Source organism: Nerophis lumbriciformis, linkage group LG02, assembly GCF_033978685.3.
Source record: "Nerophis lumbriciformis linkage group LG02, RoL_Nlum_v2.1, whole genome shotgun sequence".
NCBI lineage: Eukaryota > Metazoa > Chordata > Actinopteri > Syngnathiformes > Syngnathidae > Nerophis > Nerophis lumbriciformis.
Genome location: NC_084549.2, coordinates 74,030,001 through 74,045,000, shown reverse-complemented (window position 1 = coordinate 74,045,000; position 15,000 = coordinate 74,030,001). Strand labels below are relative to the sequence as shown.

At 35.5% G+C, this 15,000-nt stretch overlaps 1 protein-coding gene across 1 annotated transcript in view; it reads left to right on the top strand.

The window, feature by feature from the left end:
- The window catches only part of grid1a (glutamate receptor, ionotropic, delta 1a), a 758,266-nt gene that overhangs the window by 701,835 nt on the left and 41,431 nt on the right, over nucleotides 1–15,000 (top strand). Inside the window, exons 11-12 of the mRNA XM_061968559.1 lie at nucleotides 2,547–2,877; nucleotides 11,400–11,538. Of these exons, the coding sequence (XP_061824543.1) occupies nucleotides 2,547–2,877; nucleotides 11,400–11,538 (470 nt within the window). The remainder of the gene's footprint in view (nucleotides 1–2,546; nucleotides 2,878–11,399; nucleotides 11,539–15,000) is intronic.

The window sequence follows — 15,000 nt, the reverse complement described above, 5'->3', positions numbered from 1 at the left end:
TTTAACAAGCCATCCTATAATAATACAACAGCTATTAATGTAACAATACAATAAAAAATATATATTTAATGATGTTTTTTTTCATTATTTTAACAATAGGCTAATGTACATTACTTTATATAGATTCTACAAGAAACACAAAACTTAAAAACTAAATTATTTACAATTGCACTCATTGTAAAGGAAGATAATGTGCTTCGTACACCTGCAGGACCGCAAGCAAGGTCGCAGGGAATTTGAGTGATGTGGGCATTTTCTATATGAACAAGTGGAATGGATTGGATCCCGCCGCACTAAAGGGGCTCTCTACCTTACGCTACGAAGTGAAGTGAAGTGAAGTGAATTACATTTATATAGCGCTTTTTCTCAAGTGACTCAAAGCGCTTTACATAGTGAAACCCAATATCTAAGTTACATTTAAACCAGTGTGGGTGGCACTGGGAGCAGGTGGGTAAAGTGCCTTGCCCAAGGACACAACGGCAGTGACTAGGATGGCGGAAGCGGGGATCGAACCTGGAACCCTCAAGTTGCTGGCACGGCCGCTCTACCAACCGAGCTATAACGCCCGGTGAGAGGAAACTGAGTGAATAATAACAGGTTATATGATTATTTATTTAAACTCATATTCGGGCCACTTTATAATGAATATGTATTTGTAAAAAAAAAAATATATATATATATATGTATGTGTGGGAAAAAAATCACAAGACTACTTCATCTCTACAGGCCTGTTTCATGAGGGGTTCCCTCAATCATCAGGAGATTTGAATGGGAGCATTCGCATACCATGGTTTATATAGGGCACAGAGTGGGTGGGTACAGGCTGGCGTAGGGGCGTGGTGATTGGCTCATGTGTTACCTAGGAGGTGTTTCCGTCTGTGACGGCATGCTGATACAATTTCGCTGCGCTTGTTGAGGGATGACAGGTCTGGACGGTAAATAATAAACAGTTTCTCTTTCAAGCATAGGTTGCATCTTTTATTACCACTATTGTAAGGTGTGCTGGATGCAAGAATTTGCCATGTTATTGAATATTCAACATTATTGTCTTTGAGGTCCCAAATGTGTTTGCTGAGTTCTGTGGTATTCCGCAGGTTTTGGTTCCTGAAAGAAGCCTTGTGATTGTTCCATCTGGTTTTAAACTCTCCCTCGGTTAATCCTACATATGTGTCGGATGTGTTAATGTCCTTGCGTGTTACCTTAGATTGGTAAACAACTGATGTTTGTAAGCACCCACCGTTGAGAGGGCAATCAGGTTTCTTGCGGCAGTTGCAGCCTTTGTTGGTTTTGGGGTCGCTCTGTCCGGGGGCCGACGGCTCATTTGCAATTGTTTTGTTGTGGTTTGAGTTGATTTGTCGTATATTGTTCATACAGCTGTAGCTCAATTTAATGTTGTTCTTGTTGAATACTTTTCTTAGGGTGTTGCCTTTGGGGAAGTGTTTGTCAATCAGACTGAGGAATTTGTGGCCAATGTTAGTTGAGACGTTTTTGCTGTATGGGGGGTTGTACCAGATGATGTTGTTTCGTTTTCTGTTCTTTTTTGGCTGGTTTCCTGGCGTGGGTTCATAGGTGAGGGTGAAATTGTATCCGCTTTCATCAAGGGCTTTTTGGTACGGGGGGGGGGGGGGGTTGCTTGGTCAAATTCAGCTTTGCTAGATGACAGCATCGATAGCCTTTTATTAATTCCGGTAGGTATTCTTTTCGTGGTGGTGGGTGGGTGGTTGCTGTCATGGTGCACGTATTGGAGTGTTGTGTTGGATTTCGTGAATGGTTGGTAGCTGTTATTTCTCAGGTTGAAAGTGACGTCGAGGAAGTTGACGGTTTGCTTGTTGGCTTCAATCGTGATCCGTAGGCCGTTCTCTTTGAAAATTTGGCATATGCCCTTCTTGGTATTCTCGCTGCTTGATGATTGAGGGAACCCCTCATGAAACAGGCCTGTAGAGATGAAGTAGTCCTGTGATTTTTTTTCCCACACATACATATATATATATATACCCCAAACACACCTCAAAAGTGGTAAAGGAATGGCTAAATCAGGCTAGAATGAAGATTTTAGAATGGCCTTCCCAAAGTGCTGACTTAAAGGTGTGGCCAATGCTGAAGAAACAAGTCCATGTCAGAAAAGCAACACATTTAGCTGAACTGCAGCCATTTTGTGGTCAAAAATTCGAGCAGAAGCTTGTGGATGGCTACCAAAAGGCATTGAAATGGCATCAACCCTGAAGGGAACGTCTGCCCTGTGCTCTTCGACCACAGTCTGCACCGGACCGAACAGCAGGACAGGTGTAACAACTACAGTACAGGACACACCTTCTCATTCATATGTTCATTTTCCTTTTTTCCATTACATTGTAGATGGTCACATCAAAACTACGAATGAACACATGTGGAGAAATAGCCACCCTTTGCTCTGATTACTGCTTTGCACACTCTTGGCATTCTCTCCATGAGCTTCAAGCTTCACCTGAAAGGGTTTTCACTTCACAGGTGTCATAGATTCGATGCCTTCAGTGACAATTATTATTTTTATGACTTGTCCCGGACAGAAGGCGGACGTGGCGGTGTCGGCCATCACCATCACACCAGAGCGTGAGCGAGTGGTGGACTTCAGCAAGCGCTACTTGGACTACTCGGTCGGGATCCTCATGCGAAAGTCCGAGGAGAAGATCAACATCTTCTCCCTGCTGGCGCCCTTTGACCTCGCCGTGTGGGCGTGCATCGCCGGCGCCATCCCGGTGGTGGGCGTCATGATCTTCCTGCTCAGGCGCATCCAGGCGGTGCGTTGCCAGAAGAACACGGGCGACCACCCGCCACCCTCCGTGACCACGTCGCTGCAGAGCGCCATCTGGATCGTCTACGGCGCCTTTGTCCAGCAAGGTATGGTATCAGTACTGTAGCTTTGTCCAGCAAGGTATGGTATCAGTACTGTAGCTTTGTACAGCAAGGTGTGGTATCAGTACTGTAGCTTTGTCCAGATAGGTGTGGTATCAGTACTGTAGCTTTGTCTAGCAAGGTATGGTATCAGTACTGTAGCTTTGTCCAGCAAGGTATGGTATCAGTACTGTAGCTTTGTCCAGCAAGGTATGGTATCAGTACTGTAGCTTTGTCCAGCAAGGTATGGTATCAGTACTGTAGCTTTGTCCAGTATGGTATCAGTACTGTAGCTTTGTCCAGTATGGTATCAGTACTGTAGCTTTGTCCAGCAAGGTGTGGTATCAGTACTGTAGCTTTGTCTAGCAAGGTATGGTATCAGTACTGTAGCTTTGTCTAGTATGGTATCAGTACAGTAGCTTTGTCCAGTATGGTATCGGTACTGTAGCTTTGTACAGTATGGTATCAGTACTGTAGCTTTGTCCAGCAAGGTGTGGTATCAGTACTGTAGCTTTGTCCAGTATGGCATCAGTACTGTAGCTTTGTCCAGTATGGTATCAGTACTGTAGCTTTGTCCAGCAAGGTATGGTATCAGTACTGTAGCTTTGTCCAGTATGGTATCAGTACTGTAGCTTTGTCCAGTATGGTATCAGTACTGTAGCTTTGTCTAGCAAGGTATGGTATCAGTACTGTAGCTTTGTCCAGTATGGTATCAGTACTGTAGCTTTGTCTAGCAAGGTATGGTATCAGTACTGTAGCTTTGTCCAGCAAGGTATGGTATCAGTACTGTAGCTTTGTCCAGCAAGGTATGGTATCAGTACTGTAGCTTTGTCCAGCAAGGTATGGTATCAGTACTGTAGCTTTGTCCAGCAAGGTGTGTTATCAGTACTGTAGCTTTGTCCAGTATGGTATCAGTACTGTAGCTTTGTCCAGTATGGTATCAGTACTGTAGCTTTGTCCAGTATGGTATCAGTACTGTAGCTTTGTCCAGCAAGGTATGGTATCAGTACTGTAGCTTTGTCCAGTATGGTATCAGTACTGTAGCTTTGTCCAGTATGGTATCAGTACTGTAGCTTTGTCCAGCAAGGTACGGTATCAGTACTGTAGCTTTGTCCAGTATTGTATCAGTACTGTAGCTTTGTCCAGCAAGGTATGGTATCAGTACTGTAGCTTTGTCCAGCAAGGTGTGGTATCAGTACTGTAGCGTTGGATGCTCACCTCATTTCCTCCTATACTTGGTATCATTACAGTGGATGTCAGGTGTAGATCCACCCATGACATTTGTTTACATTGTGACTGTGGTGAGCTATTGTATCCTCCTACGGTGTGTAGTGAAGCATGTTTTTCTATTCCTCGTCCTCCAGTGATAATGCTACTTGAAGAAACTCACTTTATTTGTCGCCGTGGAGGCCAGGTTTAGTGATTAAGAAGTAGCTAAAACACTGCGGATGGACGTTAGCCGCTAGCTAGCTAGCCATGTCTCAAAAGCACCTCTTCCTGAGGGTGTTTCAGAGTTTGTCACTGATCTAGTGACACATGCAGATAATATAATTATAATGGGGGATCACTTCTTTATCTTTACTTTTTACACCAAAATGCGTCCGTTCTCCCTTTTCTGTCTACACACTGTGTCTGCTTGTAAGTACTCTGTGTGTGTGCGCTGCCCAACATGCTCCTCTGCTCGTAAAACCGCATAAGAAGATAAATTGTGTGTTTTCTACTCCGCCTTTTTTTTTTTACTTTTTGTCAAGTAGACTGTTTCTTTTCCGGGATGAGCGCGGGCTCGGTGATGTCAGTGAGAGGAGGATGAGAGTGCTGATGCATGGTCTCGGTCAGTCTGGGTTCAGTCCAAGTATAGACCCGTAGCTCCTTTCTGGACGCACAGGCTTCCAGAGCGGCGAATAGAAAGAAGGAAACAAGCTTGTGATAAAAAAAGTAGATTTCAAGACAAGAAGCACATCTCGGGTCGGATCACTCGAAGCCACTCGCGGTGAAAACCGCTGCTGCTCGAGCGCCGCGCCTCCCACAAGGCTTTTCTCTTCCGCCTCTTGGCCGCACGCCTCGACTTTGACACCCTCAGCCAAGTACGCTCTCGTCACATTTGACTTCCTCCTGACATTTCCACGACCCAACTCCAAGTTGTTTTTTCATGCAAAGCTGGAATGTGTCCTGACATTTCTCTCCTTGCATTTGGAGGCAGGAAGGGGATTTTTAAAAAAGAGACAGGATTCTCCGACATGAAGAGAAAAAGGTTGAGGGAATAAAAATGAATATTAATGCCTTCCTGTGGCTTAAGGACTTCACGGCTTTCTTACATCTAGAGAAAATAAATATAGTCTAAAGGGGTCAACCACAACAATGTAACTTGACCTGGGGCTGTGTGATTAGTCGCATAGTTACATTAAATACACTGTGTGATTAGTCACATAGTTACATTAAAGACACTATACGACACATGTGACACTCACTATTGACAATGAGGGGGTTATTTTTTTTATCCAGTGACACTTATATTATATGTTTTTTTGTGTGACTGAAATGTAGGACAAGGGATGGGGGGGTTATTTTATTTATTTATTTATTTTTTATTTGAGGATTTATTTATTTTTTTATGTGTTTTTTTGTTTGTTTGTTTTTGGAGGGCAGGGGGTAGTGTGTTTCTCAGTACCAAAAAAAAAAAAAAAAGACTATTCTTTTTTTTTACTTGTTTTACTTTTTTTTTAGTCAGTTTGTTCGATTTTCTGTCTGCTTGTGATGAAATGAAGGACAGGGGATGTTTTTTTTTTTTTTTTTTTTTTTTTTTTTTACTTTTAATTTTAATTTTATTAAATTATTATTATTATTATTTTATTTATTTTTGGGGGATGGGAGTCTGTTCCTCAGTACCTGTATTATGACTTCATTATCAAATGAATAAGGAATTTTATAACAGAAAAAGCATTAAAAAATAAAATAAAAGCTGGAAAAATAAAATAAAAGAATATTAATTATTTTTTCCTTTTTCCCGGGGTTATGGGGGGGATATGTGTTTATTTTTTTATTTTATTTTATTTTATTATTTTAAATTTTATTATTTTAAATTTAAATCTTTATTTTTTTAAGGGGTGGGGGGAGTGTCTGTTTCTCAGTAACTGTCTTATGATTTCCCTATCAAATGAATAAGGAATATTATAACAGAAAAAAGCGTTAAAAAAAATAAAAAGCTGGGGAAAAAAATGAATATTAATATTGTTTTTACTTTTTTCCGGGGTTATGGAGGGGTATTATTTATTTATTTATTTATTTATTTATTTTATTTTAAATTATTATTATTATTTTATTTTTATTTTTTTGTAGAGGGTGGGGGGAGTGTCTGTTTCTCAGTACCTGTATTATGATTTCCGTACTAAATGAACTAATAAATATTACAAAAAGCAAAATAAAAAAGACTATTCTTTTTTTTTTTTTTTACTTTTTTTACTTTCTTTTTTTTTAGTCAGTTCGTTTGATTTTTTTTTTATTGTTTTATTTTATTTATTTATTTTTTATACATTTTTTTTGGGGGGGGTGGACTGTTTCTCAGTACCTCTATTATGATTTCCCCATCAAATGAATAAGGAATATTATAACTGAAAAAGGTTTTTTTTTTTTTTAAAAAGCTAAAAAAAAATTATTATTTTAAATTTAAATCTTTATTTTTTTAGGGGGTGGGGGGAGTGTCTGTTTCTCAGTAACTGTCTTATGATTTCCCTATCAAATGAATAAGGCATATTATAACAGAAAAAAGCGTTAAAAAAAAATAAAAAGCTGGGGGAAAAAATGAATATTAATATTGTTTTTACTTTTTTCCGGGGTTATGGAGGGGTATTATTTATTTATTTATTTATTTATTTATTTATTTTATTTTATTTTAATTTGTTATTATTGTTATTATTTTTCTTTTTTTTTTAGAGGGTGGGGGGAGTGTCTGTTTCTCAGTACCTGTATTATGATTAACGTACTAAATGAATAAATAAATACATATTACAAAAAGCAACAAAAAAAAGACTATTCATTTTTTTGTTACTTTTTTACTTCTTTTTTTTTAGTCAGTTCGTTTGATTTTTTTATTGTTTTGTTTATTTATTTATTTATTTATAAAAAAAATTAAAAAATTGGGGGGGGGCTATTTCTCAGTACCTGTATTATGATTTCCCCATCAAATGAATAAGGAATATTATAACAGAAAAAGGTTGTTTTTTTTAAAAAGCTAAAAAAAAATTATTATTTTAAATTTAAATCTTTATTTTTTTAGGAGGTGGGGGGAGTGTCTGTTTCTCAGTAACTGTCTTATGATTTCCCTATCAAATGAATAAGGAATATTATAACAGAAAAAAGCGTTAAAAAAAATAAAAAGCTGGGGAAAAAAATGAATATTAATATTGTTTTTACTTTTTTCCGGGGTTATGGAGGGGTATTATTTATTTATTTATTTTATTTTATTTTAATTTGTTATTATTGTTATTATTTTTCTTTTTTTTTAGAGGGTGGGGGGAGTGTCTGTTTCTCAGTACCTGTATTATGATTACCGTACTAAATGAATAAATAAATACATATTACAAAAAGCAACAAAAAAAAGACTATTCATTTTTTTGTTACTTTTTTACTCCTTTTTTTTTAGTCAGTTCGTTTGATTTTTTTATTGTTTTGTTTATTTATTTATTTTTTATACATTTTTTTTTGGGGGGGTGGACTGTTTCTCAGTACCTCTATTATGATTTCCCCATCAAATGAATAAGGAATATTATAACAGAAAAAGTTTTTTTTTTTTAAAAAAGCTAAAAAATTTTTATTATTTTAAATTTAAATCTTTATTTTTTTAGGGGGTGGGGGGAGTGTCTGTTTCTCAGTAACTGTCTTATGATTTCCCTATCAAATGAATAAGGAATATTATAACAGAAAAAAGCGTTTAAAAAAATAAAAAGCTGGGGAAAAAAATTAATATTAATATTTTTTAAACTTTTTTCCAGGTTTATGGGGGGTAATATTTATTTATTTATTTATTTATTTATTTCATTTTAAATTATTATTATTATTTTATTTTTATTTTTTTGTAGAGGGTGGGGGGAGTGTCTGTTTCTCAGTACCTGTATTATGATTACCGTACTAAATGAATAAATAAATACATATTACAAAAAGCAACAAAAAAAAGACTATTCATTTTTTTGTTACTTTTTTACTTCTTTTTTTTTAGTCAGTTCGTTTGATTTTTTTATTGTTTTGTTTATTTATTTATTTATTTATAAAAAAAATTAAAAAATTGGGGGGGGGGGGCTATTTCTCAGTACCTGTATTATGATTTCCCCATCAAATGAATAAGGAATATTATAACAGAAAAAGGTTGTTTTTTTTAAAAAGCTAAAAAAAAATTATTATTTTAAATTTAAATCTTTATTTTTTTAGGGGGTGGGGCGAGTGTCTGTTTCTCAGTAACTGTCTTATGATTTCCCTATCAAATGAATAAGGAATATTATAACAGAAAAAAGCGTTAAAAAAAATAAAAAGCTGGGGAAAAAAATGAATATTAATATTGTTTTTACTTTTTTCCGGGGTTATGGAGGGGTATTATTTATTTATTTATTTTATTTTATTTTAATTTGTCATTATTGTTATTATTTTTCTTTTTTTTTAGAGGGTGGGGGGAGTGTCTGTTTCTCAGTACCTGTATTATGATTACCGTACTAAATGAATAAATAAATACATATTACAAAAAGCAACAAAAAAAAGACTATTCATTTTTTTGTTACTTTTTTACTCCTTTTTTTTTAGTCAGTTCGTTTGATTTTTTTATTGTTTTGTTTATTTATTTATTTATTTATAAAAAAATTAAAAAAAATTGGGGGGGGGGGCTATTTCTCAGTACCTGTATTATGATTTCCCCATCAAATGAATAAGGAATATTATAACAGAAAAAGGTTTTTTTTTTTTAAAAAGCTAAAAAATTTTTATTATTTTAAATTTAAATCTTTATTTTTTTAGGGGGTGGGGGGAGTGTCTGTTTCTCAGTAACTGTCTTATGATTTCCCTATCAAATGAATAAGGAATATTATAACAGAAAAAAGCGTTTAAAAAAATAAAAAGCTGGGGAAAAAAATGAATATTAATATTTTTTAAACTTTTTTCCAGGTTTATGGGGGGTAATATTTATTTATTTATTTATTTATTTATTTCATTTTAAATTATTATTATTATTTTATTTTTATTTTTTTGTAGAGGGTGGGGGGAGTGTCTGTTTCTCAGTACCTGTATTATGATTACCGTACTAAATGAATAAATAAATACATATTACAAAAAGCAACAAAAAAAAGACTATTCATTTTTTTGTTACTTTTTTACTTCTTTTTTTTTAGTCAGTTCGTTTGATTTTTTTATTGTTTTGTTTATTTATTTATTTATTTATAAAAAAATGAAAAAAATTGGGGGGGGGGGGGGCTATTTCTCAGTACCTGTATTATGATTTCCCCATCAAATGAATAAGGAATATTATAACAGAAAAAGGTTGTTTTTTTTAAAAAGCTAAAATTTTTTTATTATTTTAAATTTAAATCTTTATTTTTTTAGGAGGTGGGGGGAGTGTCTGTTTCTCAGTAACTGTCTTATGATTTCCCTATCAAATGAATAAGGAATATTATAACAGAAAAAAGCATTAAAAAAAATAAAAAGCTGGGGGAAAAAATGAATATTAATATTTTTTTTACTTTTTTCCAGGGTTATGGAGGGGTATTATTTATTTATTTATTTATTTATTTATTTTATTTTAAATTATTATTATTATTTTATTTTTATTTTTTTGTAGAGGGTGGGGGGAGTGTCTGTTTCTCAGTACCTGTATTATGATTTCCGTACTAAATGAACAAATAAATATTACAAAAAGCAAAATAAAAAAGACTATTCTTTTTTTTTTTAACTTTTTTTACTCTCTTTTTTTTTAGTCAGTTCGTTTGATTTTTTTTATTGTTTTATTTTATTTATTTATTTTTTATACATTTTTTGGGGGGGGGTGGACTGTTTCTCAGTATCTGTATTATGATTTCCCCATCAAATGAATAAGGAATATTATAACAGAAAAAGGTTGTTTTTTTTAAAAAGCTAAAAATTTTTTATTATTTTAAATTTAAATCTTTATTTTTTTAGGAGGTGGGGGGAGTGTCTGTTTCTCAGTAACTGTCTTATGATTTCCCTATCAAATGAATAAGGAATATTATAACAGAAAAAAGCATTAAAAAAGATAAAAAGCTGGGGGAAAAAATTAATATTAATATTGTTTTTACCTTTTTCCGGGGTTATGGAGGGGTATTATTCATTTATTTATTTATTTTATTTTATTTTATTTTAATTTGTTATTATTGCTATTATTTTTCTTTTTTTTAGAGGGTGGGGGGAGTGTCTGTTTGTCAGTACCTGTATTATGATTTCCGTACTAAATGAATAAATAAATACATATTACAAAAAGCAACAAAAAAAAGACTATTCATTTTTTTGTTACTTTTTTACTTTTTTTTTTTTTAGTCAGTTCGTTTGATTTTTTTTATTGTTTTGTTTATTTATTTATTTATTTATAAAAAAATGAAAAAAATTGGGGGCGGGGGGGCTATTTCTCAGTACCTGTATTATGATTTCCCCATCAAATGAATAAGGAATATTATAACAGAAAAGGGTTTTTTTTTTTAAAAAGCTAAAAAAAATTTATTATTTTAAATTTAAATCTTTATTTTTTTAGGAGGTGGGGGGAGTGTCTGTTTCTCAGTAACTGTCTTATGATTTCCCTATCAAATGAATAAGGAATATTATAACAGAAAAAAGCGTTAAAAAAAATAAAAAGCTGGGGAAAAAATGAATATTAATATTGTTTTTACTTTTTTCCGGGGTTATGGAGGGGTATTATTTATTTATTTATTTATTTATTTATTTATTTTATTTTAAATTATTATTATTATTTTATTTTTATTTTTTTGTAGAGGGTGGGGGGAGTGTCTGTTTCTCAGTACCTGTATTATGATTTCCGTACTAAATGAATAAATAAATATTACAAAAAGCAAAATAGAAAAGACTATTCTTTTTTTTTTTTTTAACTTTTTTTACTTTCTTTTTTTTTAGTCAGTTCGTTTGATTTTTTTTTACTGTTTTATTTTATTTATTTATTTTTTATACATTTTTTTTGGGGGGGGTGGACTGTTTCTCAGTACCTGTATTATGATTTCCCCATCAAATGAATAAGGAATATTATAACTGAAAAAGGTTTTTTTTTTTTTAAAAAAGCTATAAAAAAATAAAAAAAAGACTCTTAAATATTTTTTTATTTTTTCCAAGGTTATGGGGGAGGGGGTATTATTTATTTATTTATTTATTTATTTTATTTTTTATTTTTTAGGGGATGGGGGGGTGTTTCTCAGTACCTGTCTTACGATTTCCCTATCAAATGAATAAATACATATTTAAAAAAAGACTATTAATGGCAGCAGACACGGTCCTGCAGACGGTTGAACATGTTCTTGCGTGCTGTGACGCAGGCGGCGACTCCATCCTGGGATCGGTGGCTCTGAGGATCGTGATGGGCAGCTGGTGGCTCTTCACGCTCATCGTGTGCTCGTCCTACACCGCCAACCTGGCCGCCTACCTCACCGTGTCCCGCATGGACAACGCCGTACGGTAAGACCACACCTGGAACTTATACTGCTGGCACGGGATTCCTTTTCCTGGTGTCCAAACTGGTGGGAATGCAAAATATGACACAACAAAAGTGTGCTCAAACCGTCTTTAGGCTGCAGAAGTTTGCAAAGTTAGTCTCCAGCAGAGCTCACGCGCGTGAAGAAGCTCATCCCTCACACGGCCGATCAATAAACGCCTCCAAATATTCTGCAGCCAAACGTCTTTTCTGCTCTAAAAAACATTACGGTCCTCTCGTCCCACTCGGAGAAGCCAAAGGAGAAGAAGAGAAGTGACAGGCGCCGTAAAAAACGTCACATTTTACCAAGTGGACCGAACAAGGTGCAGTTTGTGTCCCCGTATAGTTCAATTGGAAAACAATAAAGCTCTTTTACGGCCGTGCCAGTAATCAATCCCTTATCTTCCTCGAGAGGCTGTCATACTGCCAAAAAGTACAAGCCCGGGGAGGAAGGGCCACAAATGGGCCACAATATGACGGTACAAGTGCTCAGTGAGGCACTTCATGTGTCTCCATGGAGCACAAACTTACAAGGAATGCAATAAAATGCAATCAAACAACTAGAAAAGGTTTATGGGCCTGCTATCTGTGCCCCGTACCACGCTATGGGCCTGCTATCTGTGCCCCAAACCACGCTATGGGCCTGCTATCTGTGCCCCAGACCACGCTATGGGCCTGCTATCTGTGCCCCGGACCACGCTATGGGCCTGCTATCTGTGCCCCGGACCACGCTATGGGCCTGCTATCTGTGCCCCGGACCACGCTATGGGCCTGCTATCTGTGCCCCGGACCTCTGGCCGGGGGTCGTCAAAAGCCGCCGTGCTTTGAAGATGCTGCCGAGTGTCTGAATCCGAGAGTTCTAGGTGTAACTGTACAAAATGAGCGACAGAGCTAGCCTAAAATCTTAGCATGTTTACATCAAATTGCTAAAATTTAGCATGTGCGCAAACATTAGCATGATAACAGTTAGCATGTTTCATATACCAGGTTATATGACTCAAAGAAGTATGGCTGCGGAAATAGAGAAACAAGTGTAAAAATAGATGGAAAAGTTAGCTTTGCCAGCATGCAATTGTTTGCATGCTAGCAGTTAACAAGTTTTAAATACCGAGTTACATGACTCTGTGGTAAACAGTGGCAAAACTAGCTCAAAAGGTTAGCATGCTATTGTTAGCATGCTAGCAAGCTAACATTAATATGCTAACAGTTAGCTCATGTCATATACCAAGCTATATGACTCTAAAGTGTATGGCTGGGGAATTAGAGGACAAAAGGGTAAAATTATCTAAAAAAAAAAAAAAAAAAAAAAAAGTAGCACTTTAATGTTAGCATGTTACCATTAGCATGCTAGCAGTTAACACGTTTTATATACCAAGTTACATGACTCTGAGATAAACAGTGGAAAAGCTAGCTCAAAAAGTTAACATGCTAATGTTAACGTGCTAGCCAGCTAACGTTAAGATGCTAACAGTTAGCTCATGTCATATACCAAGTTATATGACTCTAAGGTGTGTGGCTGGGGAATAAGAGAAAAAAAGAGTAAAATTGTCCAAAAAAATAAATAAAGTTAGCACTTTAATGTTAGCATGCTAGCATTAGCATGCTAGCAGTTAACAAGTTTTACATACCAAGTTACATGACTCTGAGGTAAACAGTGGCAAAACTAGCTCAAAAGGTTAGCATGCTAATGTTAGCATGCTAATGTAAACATGCTAACAGTTAGCATGTTTCACATACCAAGTTATATGACTGTAAGACGGTATCACTGCAGAATTGTATTAAAAAAAAAGTGTAAAATTTGCACACAAAAAAGTGAGCACTTTAATGTTAGCGGGCTAGCATGCTAATGTGAAGATGCTAACAGTTAGTTCATGTCATATACCAAGTTATATGACTCTAAGGTGTATGGCTGGGGAATTAGAGGAAAAAAAGAGTAAAATTATCTAAAAAACAAAAAAAAGTTAGCATGCTAACATTAGCATGCTAGCAGTTAACAAGTTTTATATACCAAGTTACATGACTCTGGGGTAAACGGTTACAAATTTAGCTCAAAAAGCTAGCACTTTAATGTTAGCATGCTAACGCAAACATGCTAACAGTTAGCATGTTTCACATACCAAGTTATTTGACTGTAAGGTGTATGGCTGCAGAATTAAAAACATTTTTTTTTATAAAATGTGCACACAAAAAAGTGAGCACTTTAATGTTAGCATGCTAGCAAGCTAATGTTAAGACGCTAACAGTTAGCTTGTGTCATATACCAAGTTATATGACTCTAAGATGTATGGCTCGAGAATTAGAGGGGAAAATGAGTGAAATTAGCTAAAAAAAAGTTAGCACTTTAATGTTAGCATGCTAGCAGTTAACAAGTTTTACATACCAAGTTACATGACTCTGGGGTAAACAGTTACAAAATTAGCTCAAATAGCTAGCACTTTAATGTTAGCATGCTAATGTAAACATGCTAACAGTTAGCATGTTTCACATACCAAGTTATATGACTGTAAGACGGTATCACTGCAGAATTGTATTAAAAAAAAAAAAGTGTAAAATTTGCACACAAAAAAGTGAGCACTTTAATGTTAGCGGGCTAGCATGCTAATGTTAGCACGCTAAAAGTTAACAAGTTTCACATACCAAGTCATATGACTCCAGGGTGTATTGCTGCGGAATTAGAGGAAATTTTTTTTTTTTAAATTAGCAAGAAAAAGTTGCCATGCTAATGTTAGCAAATTCCGGACTATACGGTGCTACTTTTTTCTTACGCTTTGAACTCTGCGGCTTATGAAACGGTGCAGCTAATTTAGTGGATTGCTCTTCGCTCACAGCCATAATGCGAATAGTTTTTTAAAGAAAAGGCGATTTTTTTTTGTTTGTGTATTTTTGCTCTCTCGTCTTTTGCTGCGCCCTAAAAAGTGTCAATACTGCAAGCATTGCACTTATCACGCGCCGACTGCTTGATTGCAACGTGCAGCTTAGTTGTTGTTTCCATCGGAACATTTGGAGTTGTTGAAATTGCCATGTAAAATTGCTAATGCCAGTCAGTAGCATGTCAATAGCAAAGTCAATGTATATTAGCATCGAGCTAACACATTTTTGAGGAAAAGGGTTTGTAACAAACGCACCCAAGTTCCCCGGGTGTCTCTGCCACTACGCAAATTAAGGAGTCACGGGTGGGACCTGATATTCAGCTGGGAATGACTAAAACAGTAAATAAACACAATATGCCACAAATTAATCCCGCATAACAAACACCTCCCCCCTCCCGTCCATATAACCCACCAATACAAATCAAACACCCGCACAATCTCACAGCCCAAAGTACCGTTCACCTCACCAAAGTTCATACAGCACATATATTTCCCCAAAGTCTGAGCCTATCTCAGCTACAATCGGGCGGAAGGCGGGGTACACCCTGGACAAGTCGCCGCCTCATCGCAGAATGG